Below are 13,576 nucleotides of genomic sequence, written 5' to 3' on the forward strand. Positions count from 1 at the left end.
AGACGGCTACTGCTTCACAGGAAAATATGATCGATCAGCAGATATTTGAATGGTCTGACGGGTTAGTGGCAGGCCCTGACGACTGGCTCTCTTGGCCGCTGGACCCATTGATGGCCCCATTTGGAACCTGGGATGAGACTGGACAGCCTGACTTGGGGTTAGACTCGTCTTACATGGACCTGGATTTTATTTGGAACTTGCCTCCATGACAGTAGAGGAACAGTAATCCCAGGGGGGTGGCTCTGCCTGCATATAGATCATTTGGTGAAATGTCTTGTTAATGCACTATGTGATAATGCGGTTCATCTCATGCAGAGATGTGGGGTTGCTCGGAAATAATGAATAGGAGTCCAGGGATAGATTTCATTAAAAGTCTATTTATTCACTCATATCAAGTATCCAATGGCGCCATCAAGATCTCCATTGGCGGCATCCAATGCCTGCATGGCTTCCTCGCGCGTGAACCCTAATTCCGTGATCTTTGCGATAGAGTCCTGGGGCCAGCGTGACGACTGCGTTGGTGCTGGGCGAATATTGATCCGAGGGGGGTTGGAGGAAGAAGCCGGGGCCGATGATGACCCTGGTTGATTAGCCTGGTGAGTGACTGCACCCGTGCGAGCACCGACTTCAGCGCCATCACTGCCCTTGACCATCGGCTCATCCGCAAACTCGTCCTGGAGATGCTTGGGGATGTCTGCCTCCCCGAGGAATGGCACGGCCTGGTCTTGGATGACGAGGGCGCCTCGCTTGAGGTCGATGCAGGCCTGGTGTCGTCTCAACATGTCCAAGCCTAACAGCAAATCGATGTGTTTGCCTTCCATAACAGTAAAGGAGCATGGGAGAAACATGCTTCCGATTTTGATTTGCGCCGAATGCACGCGGCCCAGGATGTTTGCCGTACCGACACCCTTCGCTATCCCTCCATAACGTTGGTCAACCAGTCGCATAATGTTACAGGCGGTGGCGCATTCGGGGGACATGATGGTGACCTGGGCCCCGGAGTCGACGAAGGCGTTGAGTCGGTGACCATTAACTTCGACCGGAATGTAGAGCATGGTGACACGACCGAAAGCTGCCCAGTTCGGTTACTACGGCGAGTCTGATTTTGCATTTGAGACGGGCGACGATGTACTCACATTCTGGATGGTGCTCCATGGCGTTATGGAGATTTTCTGTCACCGCATTCTGGCGAATGATCTCTTCGATCTCTCGTTGGTTCTCTGGGTTGAATGGGTCCGCGTTCAGCATGGCGATTCGGGCCTCCTTCTCAGCTTCCAGTTGTGCTTCTCGTCGTTGCTGGTTGATCAAGACCTCCCGGAACCGCTGGGGATTGTCGGCGGCATCGGAAAGTTCTGGGTTTTGTCGTCGAACGGCATCGCGAACACGGGGGTCTCCCAGGATGTGTAGTCGGATGGTCTCCGGATCTGGGCCCATGGCCTGTCGGCGTTGGAGATTCTGCTGGGCGACGGGTGCACTCGGGCCGCCAGGGGCCCGAGCGAGCGGCTGGGGGTTTCGGTGCATGATCTGGACGCCCAACATGTCGCCCTCGCCAATGCCGGCTTGTTCCAGGGTCCGAGTATCATCACCGAGGAGCTGATTATTGTAGAGAATCCGTTGGGCGTTCGGAGGGATAGAAGTTTCGGTTTCGACGATGGCCTTGAGAAGTTCGACGGTCATATCCCCGCCGACTTCGAGAGAGATGATATCGGAGTCGGCCTGGTCGGGTCGGATGACGTTTACGATGATACGCCTAGGGTTGCGGGAAATGTGTCAGATATCAGAAGATCATGGCAGATCATGAGGGAAAAAGATTCCAGACGACTCACATTGTTGCTTTTGGATCTGGGGGTGCGGGGAAGCTCTGAGGCTGGAGATTAACTGGTATGCGAAGATCGAAAACCTAGAAGATAGGCAGCTGCGGGGAAGAGATTTGGAATGTCGAGATGATGAGGCGAGAGGATATTGTACAGGGATAGTTGAAAGCGTGATTCAAAAGAGGAGACGGAGAACTAGAGTATTGCCAGATGGACAGTAGTTGGACAGAGAGAAGAGGCTGTAGAGTAGAAGAGAGGGAGAGGGTACGTCACGAGCGTCGCAGGGGAGGTGGAGATGATGGTGGGGAAGAGGCTGGGAGGAAAGGGATGAAGGGGAGGACAAGGGGAGGAGGAGGAGGAGGTAGAGAATGTGAGAGTGAGGAGGTGAGAGAGTGGGAGAGTGAGGAAGAAGAGAAGACGATGGAGAGGGAGAGAAGAAGAAGTTGTTGATGGTCGAAGTGGGTTAGTCACGCTCCTCCCGATTGGGAAATGCAGCTGGCTGTTCTAGAACCGCCATTACTAGATAGACCCCATTCGACAACACCACTTGTGTTCGATGTTATAGAGATACTGGGTACTTATTTGAATAGATGTATATTACTGACCGCTGATTATCTCGCCGTCTGACATCGCAGGATCGTGTTTCGACGCTCGGGCGTCCTATATATACGTACATCCCGCCACCCGCATACTCGCCTTCATACTTCCCAAAAAAAAAAAAAACCAATCTACGCAGTATGTCCGAGGTCACCCATATTACCTCCACACCTAGCTATAGGCACCTCCTCACCCCTCACGCTCTCACGCTAGATCAATCGAGTGACGTACATCCGACTACTGTGCTGCGTCCGGATGGCCCCTACTAGTGCTGTCACTAGCCTCAGAAGACCTCGGGTCATCGTCACCGTTCAAAATGACCAGTATATCATTGGTCCTCAAAATGGCTCAAAATAGTGCCACTCAATTAATGTACATTTCCGGCCAGGGAACTTCATGATCGTCCCTTTCTGATCAAATGAGATTCCTTCACAATGATCACCACGTCCCGCCCCCAGAACTGGTGACACAGTGCCCTAGACGTCTCCACTCTACTCAACAATGACACCTGCAACTAACCCAAAGCGACAGCAGGGATAGTTACGGACAGCCTTCTGGAGTGCCTGGACCTCACTTGCCACCCAGCCTAGTGCTTAGCCCCAGCATCGCCGAGACAACGGCGTCGAAGTTGACAGCTCACCCCTGACACTGTCCGAGCGTGTTGGATGCTGACATGCATTCGGAGAGAGTCACATGCTGCAATACGTGTCGCCACTATGATCAGGACGGATAGATGGGTGTCGCGGGAGGCTGTCCAGACTCAAGCCTCAATATCGCTAGAATCGTCCACCGAGCCTTTAGGCTGGGAAAGATAATTACGATACCCCGTGATCCATGTGGTTCGACGCTCTGACCATTATGGACTGGCACATGTGGGCCAACCGTCCGAGATTTTCCAGGGCAGTAGTAATATATCTTTTCCCTTTCAGCCTTCCTACTAGGGCCCACTAACGCCATGGAAATTAACGTTACTGCAGCGGGATCATCCAACATCATCTAAAACCGACGTATCCAAACACTACAGCGATTTGGAGGCATTTCTAATTTATACTCCATATAAATTTACATCGGTGTATTTTGGAAAGTCAGCTATCCTATACCAGCCGCCTAGCTGTCGACACGTCCTGCACCCCCTCCCCATCAACTATCTTTGCTGATACAATCTCATCCACTGGGATCTCTGCAAGACGCGAAACAACGTGATGGAGAGTGGGGAGTAATTTCCAGTTTAGCCCGTCGATGTGGAAGCTGGCTTTTTTCGCATGGCGTACCCGGGTGACCTTGGAGGGCACCACCTTCGACTCTTCCGCAAATGGTACAATGACAGGGTATTCGGCCTCGGCTTGGCCCTTATACTCCCGTCCAACTTGGGGCATGTATCTGTGAACAATGACACCATCACTGGGCTCTCCAGTAATGCTTCCTTGTTCCGTGTTAACGCCAACATCTTCTAGGTCTTCCCAGTGAAAGCGTCCCCATACAGCCCCTTCCCAACTTGTCTCCAAATGCTGAGAATCCAACCGCTCATGTGCCTGGATCGCGCTGTACAACTTAGGCATTCCAAGCTCTTCCCTTCCGGAGACGATTGGATCCGCGAGACTCTCGAACAGGATAGGCATATAGGTTCCCTTGACGACCTCACCATTGGTCTTCTTATGTTGCACGCCTTCAATGTACAGGCCGAGGTGGCGATATCCCCCACCTCCCAGCCAGTCCATGCTGTCCAATTTTGTCTGCGAGAATGTCGCATAGGCGACTGTACTTGGACTGATGAAACTGTATGAGTCATTAGGGAAGAGGTTCTGCAGGAGCGTCCTGCTGGTTTTGAAACGGATTGAAGCTGTTTGGAATGTAGCCTTTAGAGACTTCTCTGCTCGATCATGACCATGCCAATCTTGCCGGGGCCCAGGCATGGGGCCAAACACGATGGGCTGACGCCAGTATTTAGGGGGGCCCTGACTCCACAGCTGCTTCCGTAGAACCTGAGTTGAATGATCAAACTCGTCGTGTCCGAAGATATAAACCGTCATAGCTTGGGCTAGGAGGAGTTAGAATAGCACAGAAATACAGCAATTAACATCAGGTTTGACATACCCTGGTCTGGCGGAAGGGGTCCGTGGGCAGAATCCCGCGTCATCTGTTGAATAGTGGTGGCTCGAGGATGACGAGCCTTCTCATACAGCTTCAGGCGTTCTGGAACTTCCTGGGGAAGCACATCCCCAGCGAGCATTACGCCAAGCGACACGCCATCCTCAATCGCCATGCCTCCACCGGACCCACGGTATGGGAGGAAAGGATGAGCGGCGTCACCCAGAAGAGCCATTCGTCCTTCGACCCATGTAGGAAGTGTGTCCATATCCAGCAAAGGCCAGACCTTCAATGTCTGGGGATCGGCCTTCTCCAGAAGCTTCAGAACCTTGGGACTATAGTCTTTGTAGACCTCCAGCAGTGACTCCTTGCTTGTCTCCTGATTCCAGTCCGCGTACTTGTCAATGGCGGACATGGTATCCGGATGGATACACACGAAATTCAAAGTCTCGTTATTTGCACATGGGTAGATGCAAATCCTGCGGTCCGGGGTGTCATACATATCACAGGCACCAGGGTCCTGAACCAGACAACGCGTGGCAGAGTCATCCAAGGCTTGTTGGCGCGACATCAAGAATCGAAAGGCGTTCCGGCCAGAACTGAAGGGGGCAATTTTGTTCGCGCCAGGTATCTTTGCCCGAGCAATCGAGTGAACGCCATCGGCAGCCAGCAATACGTCTCCCTCGAACACTTCGCCATTCTCAAGTGTTATGGTGGCATTGTCGGGATCGACTGCAACTACCTTGCTGGATGTTTGCAGTGTACATCCTTGAGCTAGAGCTTCATCCTTCAGAGCTTCGTGGAGACGGGCACGATGAACTAAAAGCCAACGCTATTCCCCGGTTAGGACATGGAGGGAAGAAACGGGCAATGACTCAAAAGAACATACATGACGCCAGAGTCCAGCATGTTTCTTGAGATCTATCACATGTAGAGGCTCCCCAGAAGGAGAAAATGTTCGCAGCTGCTAAATATGTTAGAATGCTGACTAGATCAGGTATATGACAGGGGAAGACAGCACCAGCTCTGTCTCTACACCACCAAACTTGGAAGCATCGATTCCAAGACGAAGCAAGCAGGCGTTTGTATTTGGAGACAGATGAATGGCTGCACCTATCTCATTTGCAAAGCGGGAGCGTTCGAAGAGCTGGGAGACCTGTGAGCTTTCCTTTTGACCATGATAGTTGTTTCATTACCTACTTGCACGTTGTGACCTTGCTGTCGCAATGCGATCGCTGCAGACAGTCCTCCAATTCCAGCACCGGAAATCAGTACTCGAAGGCCAGGATGCCGAGGCTTTGTTGGATTGACGCTGCCCATCGTGAAGCAATCCGAAGGACGATGTATAGAATGAAGGGATGGTGTGAAACGTCGAGATGATCAGACGAAGGCCCCCTCCCTTTGTCCCCCGAAATAAAAATATTTAAAACAAAACTGGCCCCTCCATCGGCTTCGTCTTTCGCGCCGCATTTCGTGCCGCATGTAGTACAACAGTTGGGGTTGTTGTGTACTTTCGGCTCCATCCCTCCACTTCGGCTCCACGCCGGGCGACAATCTTAGAGAGGTCCGGTAGCAGAACGTAATCGAACCACGGTGAGGGGAAGTCTGCTAGTTATTTATCATCCGCATTTTTAGAAGACAGTGTTTTCTCTTTTTGTATCTGCTGTGATATCTAGGAGAGACGTCACCATGCCGAACCCTATCCGCGAAGACATCACTACCCATGATGAAACATCTTTCCCCTATATCTTTGAGCAGAATGTGACGATTCAACTGAAGGACCATTCTGGGCTTGTCAGATGCAATGTATACCGTCCGAAATGTATTGACAAAGCACCTGTGCTAGTCACCTATGGACCGTACGGCAAGGATATCCCATATCGCGAGTATGTCAAATCTCCAAATCAATGCCCACCACCAATGCCTCAAACTAATGAACCTAGTTTCCACCCCAAGTCTTTTAGTGAGGTCAACCCCGAGCACCATTCTGAACACTCTGCATGGGAAACACCGGATCCTGGTTTCTGGACCAAGCATGGATATGCTATTGTCCGTGCCGACGAAAGAGGTACGGGCCAGTCGCGCGGAAAACTCGATACGATGTCCCGCGAGACAAGCGAGGCTTTCTTTGATGTTGTTGAATGGGCTGCTGATCAGCCTTGGTCCACTGGAAAGGTCGGCTTGCTTGGAATCAGCTACTATGCTGGAAGCCAGTGGAGAGTTGCGGCACGTCAGCCTAAAGGCTTGGCTTGCATGATTCCCTGGGAGGGAATGTCCGGTAAGCTTATAGACACGTCGCAGCTACTATGTGTACTGACCTCACCAGACTACTACCGTGATAGATGCCGTCATGGCGGAATCCTAAGCAATTCGTTCATCAAATTCTGGTGGGATCGCCAGGTGGTCTCCAACCAGTATGGCCGTCCTGGTCGTGCAGCTAAAAACTGGGGTCCTGACACAATTGAGGGCGATCTTCCTGAGGAAGAACTGGTGGCCAATCGTCAGGATCAGACTATCGACAACGCAAACAATCATTTCCGGGATGATATCTACTATGCAAGCAAGGAATACACCATGACAGACATTCAGGTATGGATATGGACTACCATTTAAGCACGTAGTGCTCACATCACACAGGTTCCATTGCTATCTGTGGCCAACTGGGGTGGTATACTTCTGCATCTGCGTGGAAACGTTGAAGGCTACACCCAAGCGGGAAGTCAACTGAAGTACTTGCGTTTTATCACTGGTCGACACGACCTGCCCTTCTACTATAAGGAGGAAGTGGAGATCCAGCGTAGCTTCCTCGACGCTTTTCTCAAAGGCGAAGATCGCGCGGGGTGGTCTACCGGGGATGCACCTAAGGTTGACTTGGTCCTCCGGAAGGGCGATGTGGGTTTCAATAACGCTGAAGCCGAGAAAAAATTCCCCCGCCGCACGGAGATGGAATGGCCCATTGCACGAACCCAATATACGCGATTCTATCTGACTCCCGGCAAGGAGCTGGTGCCTGAACGGCCCCAGAATGTCTCTCCGGTCAAGATCACCTATCGTGCCCTTGGAACATTGGACGACCCGCAGCTAGTTCAGTTCACCACAGCGCCTTTTGATACAGAGACGGAGATCACCGGACACATAGTTGCGCATCTTAACGTGTCTATGAATCCCTATCCCGGATCCCCAACACCCCGAGACATCGATCTTTTCCTCACGCTTCGCTACATTTCCCCCGAGGGCAAAGAGGTCTACTACACGGGTACAGCAGGTGACCCTGTCCCATTGTGCAAAGGATGGCAGCGGGTCAGTCTGCGGAAAGTGAACAAGGAGCATCGTCGCCACCGTGAATGGCTACCACACCGTGATTACTACTCCACCGATGTTCTCCCAGTTATCCCAGGCGAAGTATATCCAGTTGATGTGGAAGTGTGGCCCACCAACGTGGTGGTCGAGAAGGGAGGCAAGCTTATTCTGGAGATAGCCTCGGGAGATACTCAGGGATGTGGGATTTTCCAGCATAATTCACCCGTCGATAGATCGCGGGAGAAGCTGGAGGGACAGAACCATATCAACTTCGGGCACGGTGATAACTACGTCACATTGCCTATTATTCCTCCGAGAGAATGATTACGTAAATGTGAATAGATGGTCAGGATTACTGAATATTAGAAATAAAGAGCATAGGCAATTGGTTGTTCAGAACTCGCTGGAATCATTATCTCCTCTCCTCCACCTATCCCGATGTGGTCCCGAACATATCTAGTAGAGTGGGCATGTACTACGGATAAGATTGCGATTCTCCGCACTATATTTATTTCTCCAACGTCGAGTCCTTTCCATTGAGCCCAAGGTGCCTCATTGCTGTTGACCTGAACATCCACTTTCTTACGCTAAACATGTCATCTGGCGAGCTTCCACCCAAGAATATCCGCTCCCTGTCCCGCTTCATCACTACGCACAACGATGAGGGCAAAGCTGTCTTCTCCAACGCCCTTTCGGAAGAAATGCCTGTGAAGCCAATCCCCGACACTGCCCATTTCAGTCTCGCCTATACGTCCAGCCATTTCCCCGCCAAGCTCAACGGGGACACCGACATTCCAGAATACAATGAATATCTGACCAACCCTCCTGGCTTGGTGATTTCCTCCGGAACCGTGTGCCGCATCGTCGACATGCCCCCGTCAGCACTGAGCCCAATGCATAGAACTACGTCTCTGGATTACGGAGTGGTCCTGGAAGGCGAGATAGAACTGGTCTTGGATTCTGGGGAGACCCGTCTGATGAAGCGTGGTGATGTCTCTATCCAGCGTGGTACGAACCATGCGTGGAGAAACGTTACGCCTCCAGTGAAGGATGAAAATGGACAGCTAGTTCCGCAGTGGGCGCGCATGCTGTATGTTCTGCAGCCAGCAGAAGAGATTGCGATTGGCGGGAAGAAACTGGGAGAAGAGCTGGGCAATATGGGAGTGAGACCGAGTACATGAGGTGGTGTCCTACTGATGATTTTGGTAAATTTCCATAGAAATATCGAAACTTTATTTGATACGCGGATATTGTGTCTCGATATAAGTCCAGCCATAAATGGCCCGCGAAAGAAAGCGTAGGAAAAGACAAATGCTTGATACACCGACTTGTCGACGCTCAATAGTGAAGTATTTTACCACTCCCCGCCCACATCATATCTAAATATTCTGTCATTCAATCTTCCACCTGTAGCGCGCCATAATTGAGAAACAGACTGACATTCTGTTAGTATCGTACACCCATAATAGACATGTGGCTACTGACCGCATTCAACCACACACCATGCAACATCGCTTGGATAAACACGAACTCGCCTGAGTTGCTTCCTGCCGGCCTCTCGCTTTGATCCAGATTACGGTTTATTGGGCGAAAAGGCGGCACACGGCGGTAGTCTCTCGTCCAGTTGGTAGGTTGCGCTGTGGTATTGGCGGCTGGGGGCTCTTGAGGAGTAGATGAGTGGGTGTCAGCCTCTCTGCCGCTATGATGAAGCTCGTAGTCGGCCAAAACAGATAGGCTGCTTGTTTGAGTTCGAGTGGTTGTTGTGGTTGATGACATGGTGTCTGGAGATTGATGGAAGTTTAAGGTCAATCGGCGGGAAATCCAGCACTGCACTGGTATAAGTCACTGTTGTCGCCGCTATATCGCACATAATCCAGTAAAGTCTTGCATAAGAATATCAGGTGAGGACAGAAGCTGTCTCCCCACCTAATGGCCGCAAGGGATCCGATTGACTCGGCTGTGTGGCCTCCTCCACATCCCGAGATCAGCCACCTCCAGATCGGAGGGTATCTGACTGGTTGGAAACACTGTTGTTACTCCGCTAATTTTATGATCTGTTGTGAAACATAAGGACTGGTGAGAAGCTGTCAATCATTCGTATTTGTGCTGGAGTTGCTCGTTCAGAGTTACTGCAGTCTCTCACTCAACTCCGTCCGCATTTCATAGTCGAATATGGTCTCATCGCAACCTTTCTCGCGGATAGTCTCCGCCGAGATTGATGGCCGTTGTCAGAATATCCGATACCGTCAGGATCAGCTAAACCGCATGCAAACTGCCCTGGTACAACATGTTGATGAGCTCAGGGAGGCCATTCGGAAAGACAGCGACAACTCGGCTGAGGAAGTTCAGGCAGAGATATGCCTAGCGCTATCAGAGATTCGGGCTCACTACACTCCTCTTAATCTAGCAAAGGACCTCGAACAAGAATATCGCGTTGCACACGGCAAAGATAATGCCGAGGGAAAGCGTGGCGCTGGCATTGTGTACATCGTGCCATGTTCCCATACTATGTTCTATTCGATAGTTTCCGCAATGAGCGCCGCTGTTGCGGCTGGGAATTGTGTTATCGTTGAGGTTAGCGCCATCTCGCAGCTCCTTACCGGCTGAGATCTAACAACACTACAGCTGGCCCAAACAACGATGTTTTTGCCGCCGCTTTTGCGAAGGATCCTAACTAAAGCTCTTGACAATGACACCTTCGCCGTCAGCGAAGAGAGACCACCGAGTGCTTTCTTAGACCGTGCTCTCATGGTAGTTCAGAATGACTCTCGGCCCGTCTTCAATCGCAGTCTTGTCTCGTCTGCCGGGCGAACCGTGGCAGTGGTAGACCGTACAGCCCGCATTGATCAAGCGGCTGAGGCTCTGGTTACCGCACGGTTTGCCTTTGGTGGCCGTTCACCCTATGCCCCGGATATTGTTATGGTGCAAGAATTCTCAATGAAAGCATTTGTTGAGTCGATCATGCAGCATGCCTCCAAGCTCTTGGCAGGTCAGAATGGAGACGCCCGAAAGAAGACTGTGGACTTGGGTCGAACCAGCCCAAGCCCGTCACTTGTTGACCAGGCGCATAAGGACCCTAGCTGTCGCATCTTAGTTTCTGGAAGTGGGTGGGGAATCGTGGAAGTACAGGACCGGTGTGTATCTTCTCTCGACAAAATTACGCCATTTACTAACCAGGATAGCAAATCACCACTGTTGCAGAAGAAGGTTGACGAGAAGGTTCTCATCGTTCATCCCATTACCAGCTTGGATGATGCTATCGATTTTAGCAACTCGTAAGTTTTATATTAATAACTTTCAGTAGCCGTCTTAGCATTAACCGGCTTCAGGTTGGGAGGTTTGACGGCGACATATGCATTCGCCATTCCGTCGGCCGCCAAATACTTGACTCAATTTATCGATTCTCATATCTCCTGGGTCAACCATGTACCTCTCGACATGCTCAGTAAGTTGATCGCTCTTTTTTAGGAGACTACAATCACGACATGTTAATATGACTCGATTTAGTTGGACCTGCCCTGCCAACGAACAGCGTCCTGAGCAGAACGCGCTATACAACAGAGGTCCTACAGGTTCCTCGTCCTCAGTATATAACAGAGAGCAGTCAAGCCGACCTTGTGAAAGCGGTATTAAACCCGTCGAAGAAGGGTCAGGACGCTTGGAAGGAAGCCCTTTCTCCATTGCCGCCTACGAAACAACGCGCCGGATTCCATATAGGGTTTTTCGAACAGGGCATCATTACGGGGGGGCTCATCACATTGTTTTCCTTGGTGGCCAGCGTTTCAACCCTGGGTTACTATACCTTTGCCGTGGTGAAGAGAGCGCGATCATAGAGAATAGTGTTAATAGGAAGATCACTTGTTCCCGATGAATTGGCAACATTCACCATAGTAGACGGTGAAGAGTGCCCCCGGGGCACTTTCATGGCCCCTTTTTCCGTGTTTGTAAGGCCCTGGCCCTGGTCCTGGCTTCGTTGGCCCCAACTTTGTCAGCCCTGAGGCAGTGACAATCGTGATCAGGATCCTGACCTCCTGGGCCTAGAGTGCTATAAAATAATGGCGATGGAAACCAACGAAAGAGGATATCTGGTGTTGACTAGGACAATGTTTTACAGAAAGTGACTCGGCTCTTATTCGCATGAAAAAAGGTACTATTTCAGATTGGGTTTGATTTAATAAAGAATACATAGCGTAAAGTAACCATCGTAACAACATGAAAGCGCCGAACCCCATCTTAAGCCTCACTGTCCTTGTAGGGCCCCAGCTTGAACAGCTTCTTCGCGTTCTCACGGCCGATCTTCAAACGATCCGGGATGTTCAGCTCGGCGTTGTCGAACCAGTCGCACGCATCGGAGAAGGTCTCGAAAGGGTAGTCGATGGAGAACAGAATACGGTCAGCGCCGACTTCGGCCATGCAGAAGTTAAGGGTGGTGGTGGAGAAGTGGCCGGAGGTGGTGATCCAGATGTTCTGGGCGAAGTACTCGCGGATGGTCTTCTTGCAGGTGTCGGCCAGACCGAGGAGCTTCTTGCGGTCCTCGAACCAGTGGTTGATGCGCCACATGTCGAAGGGGACGTGCTCGCCGAGGTGGCCCATGATGATCTGCAGCTTGGGGTGGCGATCGAAGACGCCGTTGGTGACCATGCCCAGGACGTGCAGGGAGACACCGGCGGCGAAGGAGAGAGGCGGGCCCACGAGCCACTTACGGTCGGCCCAGAGGCGGTCGTAGATGGTGCCGGTGGGGTTCCGGGGGTGCAGGTAGAAGGGCACGTCCAGCTCGGAGCAGGTCTGCCAGAAAATATCCCACTCCGGCTTGTCGTAGAAGATCATCTCGTCGCCGTCGGGACCGGCACGCTGGGTGTCGTTGACGAGGGCACCCTTGAATCCGTACTTCTCGACACAGCGACGGAGCTCGTCGGCGGCTTCCTTGGGGTTGTGCATAGAGAGGGTACTGAGCACTGAGTCAGCGGTAATGTTTTCAGAAGATAGACCTCTGTCGGGAAGCTAAAGACATACGCGAATGCGCCGAAACGGTCAGGATTGGCCTGGACTTGCTCGGCAATATAGTCGTTGATTTCCACGGCCAGGGCCTGAGCCTCGACAGGATCCCAGATATCCTGGACACCAGGAGCAGTGTACGAGAGGATCTGGTAGCCGACTCCGTGCTTGTCGGCATGTTGGATGCGGATCTTGTTGATGTCGGTGATCTCGCGAACATGGGTCTCAGCATCGGTAGAGAAGAGACTGGCCCACCAACGAGTCTTTTCCTCGAAACGGGGGAGCGCAAAGGCTTCCTCGAGAGCGATCTTTCCAAGCATGATGGGGGAAGGCGAAGGTTACGGAACCAGGGTATCTAAGGGTATCTTGGGGTGTAGAAGGAGAGGAATCGACATCCCCAGGAGCGGGAAATGTCCCACGCTTTATACACGTGGGAGGAAGTCTGGGCCAGCGAGTCTGGTGCCGCACTTCCGAATAAGAGGATATTGTTCCCGTCGTCTGATATCATTCTGGCTGGAAGATGGAGCCGTCGACCATCTCCAGTTCCGACGGTGGTGTGGGTGTGGAGAAGGTGGGTTTCATGCGTACTAGGTATGATCCAGGAACAACCCGGAGCAAGTAGACCGAAGAAGTTTCAATATGAGAAGGATGACAGCTGTAACTAATCAATTAACAGGTTTCTAGCCGGTGCGTGCTGTAGAGACTGTGACAGTGTAGAGTATTCCGTCGCATTCACCTGCGCTCTATACTCCGTAGATATGCGGGGAAACCATCAATGATAT

The 13,576-nt window shown here is 51.7% G+C and overlaps 7 protein-coding genes across 7 annotated transcripts; 3 read left to right on the forward strand and 4 right to left on the reverse strand.

Annotated features, from left to right (window-relative positions):
* Nucleotides 1–978: 978 nt before the first annotated feature.
* ddiA (putative DNA damage-inducible v-SNARE binding protein Ddi1) lies at nucleotides 979–1,926 on the reverse strand. The gene is made up of 2 exons (XM_073696335.1): nucleotides 1,827–1,926; nucleotides 979–1,750 (listed from the first exon to the last, which is right to left on the reverse strand). Coding segments are annotated over exons 1-2 (723 nt in total). The 5' UTR covers nucleotides 1,829–1,926; the 3' UTR covers nucleotides 979–1,029.
* Nucleotides 1,927–3,505: 1,579 nt separating this feature from the next.
* Nucleotides 3,506–5,819, reverse strand: BDV59DRAFT_193621 (putative salicylate hydroxylase; the record flags this gene model as incomplete). The annotated part of the gene is made up of 5 exons (XM_073692259.1): nucleotides 3,506–4,449; nucleotides 4,506–5,241; nucleotides 5,389–5,463; nucleotides 5,521–5,646; nucleotides 5,700–5,819. 5 exons carry the CDS (start codon nucleotides 5,817–5,819, stop codon nucleotides 3,506–3,508), a joined length of 2,001 nt encoding a protein of 666 aa, XP_073547160.1.
* Nucleotides 5,820–6,004: 185 nt separating this feature from the next.
* BDV59DRAFT_40751 (CocE/NonD family hydrolase) lies at nucleotides 6,005–8,197 on the forward strand. The gene is made up of 4 exons (XM_073696337.1): nucleotides 6,005–6,385; nucleotides 6,443–6,777; nucleotides 6,826–7,088; nucleotides 7,137–8,197. Exons 1-4 carry the CDS (start codon nucleotides 6,189–6,191, stop codon nucleotides 8,121–8,123), a joined length of 1,782 nt encoding a protein of 593 aa, XP_073547161.1. The 5' UTR covers nucleotides 6,005–6,188; the 3' UTR covers nucleotides 8,124–8,197.
* A 195-nt stretch (nucleotides 8,198–8,392) lies between these two features.
* BDV59DRAFT_202543 (cupin domain-containing protein) lies at nucleotides 8,393–8,980 on the forward strand (the record flags this gene model as incomplete). Its single annotated transcript, XM_073694062.1, has 1 exon — nucleotides 8,393–8,980. One exon carries the CDS (start codon nucleotides 8,393–8,395, stop codon nucleotides 8,978–8,980), a length of 588 nt encoding a protein of 195 aa, XP_073547162.1.
* Nucleotides 8,981–9,212: 232 nt separating this feature from the next.
* BDV59DRAFT_179839 (uncharacterized protein) lies at nucleotides 9,213–9,681 on the reverse strand (the record flags this gene model as incomplete). The annotated part of the gene is made up of 2 exons (XM_073689962.1): nucleotides 9,285–9,681; nucleotides 9,213–9,234 (listed from the first exon to the last, which is right to left on the reverse strand). Coding segments are annotated over exons 1-2 (306 nt in total), but the record flags the coding sequence as incomplete, so codon positions are not given.
* A 290-nt stretch (nucleotides 9,682–9,971) lies between these two features.
* BDV59DRAFT_208196 (Aldehyde/histidinol dehydrogenase) lies at nucleotides 9,972–11,632 on the forward strand (the record flags this gene model as incomplete). The annotated part of the gene is made up of 5 exons (XM_073695158.1): nucleotides 9,972–10,373; nucleotides 10,425–10,933; nucleotides 10,982–11,074; nucleotides 11,129–11,244; nucleotides 11,307–11,632. The coding sequence occupies 5 exons, from the start codon at nucleotides 9,972–9,974 to the stop codon at nucleotides 11,630–11,632; spliced, it is 1,446 nt and encodes a 481-aa protein (XP_073547164.1).
* Nucleotides 11,633–12,000: 368 nt separating this feature from the next.
* Nucleotides 12,001–13,131, reverse strand: BDV59DRAFT_208199 (amidohydrolase family protein). Its single transcript, XM_073695159.1, has 2 exons — nucleotides 12,813–13,131; nucleotides 12,001–12,747 (listed from the first exon to the last, which is right to left on the reverse strand). Exons 1-2 carry the CDS (start codon nucleotides 13,112–13,114, stop codon nucleotides 12,033–12,035), a joined length of 1,017 nt encoding a protein of 338 aa, XP_073547165.1. The 5' UTR covers nucleotides 13,115–13,131; the 3' UTR covers nucleotides 12,001–12,032.
* Between the last annotated feature and the right edge of the window lie 445 nt (nucleotides 13,132–13,576).

This window comes from Aspergillus ambiguus (assembly GCF_047715705.1).
Source record: "Aspergillus ambiguus strain CBS 117.58 unplaced genomic scaffold BDV59scaffold_19, whole genome shotgun sequence".
NCBI classification, from domain to species: domain Eukaryota; kingdom Fungi; phylum Ascomycota; class Eurotiomycetes; order Eurotiales; family Aspergillaceae; genus Aspergillus; species Aspergillus ambiguus.

What these genes read in the sequence shown, in the direction of transcription:
- BDV59DRAFT_40751 (XM_073696337.1), top strand. Translation starts at nt 6,189, where the DNA reads ATGCCGAACCCTATCCGCGAAGACATCACTACCCATGATGAAACATCT. An exon ending in AAGGATATCCCATATCGCGA is followed by an intron (nt 6,386 to 6,442) that starts GTATGTCAAATC and finishes TAATGAACCTAG; the next exon opens with TTTCCACCCCAAGTCTTTTA. An exon ending in TCCCTGGGAGGGAATGTCCG is followed by an intron (nt 6,778 to 6,825) that starts GTAAGCTTATAG and finishes TGACCTCACCAG; the next exon opens with ACTACTACCGTGATAGATGC.
- BDV59DRAFT_208199 (XM_073695159.1), bottom strand. Translation starts at nt 13,114, where the DNA reads ATGCTTGGAAAGATCGCTCTCGAGGAAGCCTTTGCGCTCCCCCGTTTC. An exon ending in GACCGTTTCGGCGCATTCGC is followed by an intron (nt 12,748 to 12,812) that starts GTATGTCTTTAG and finishes CTCAGTGCTCAG; the next exon opens with TACCCTCTCTATGCACAACC.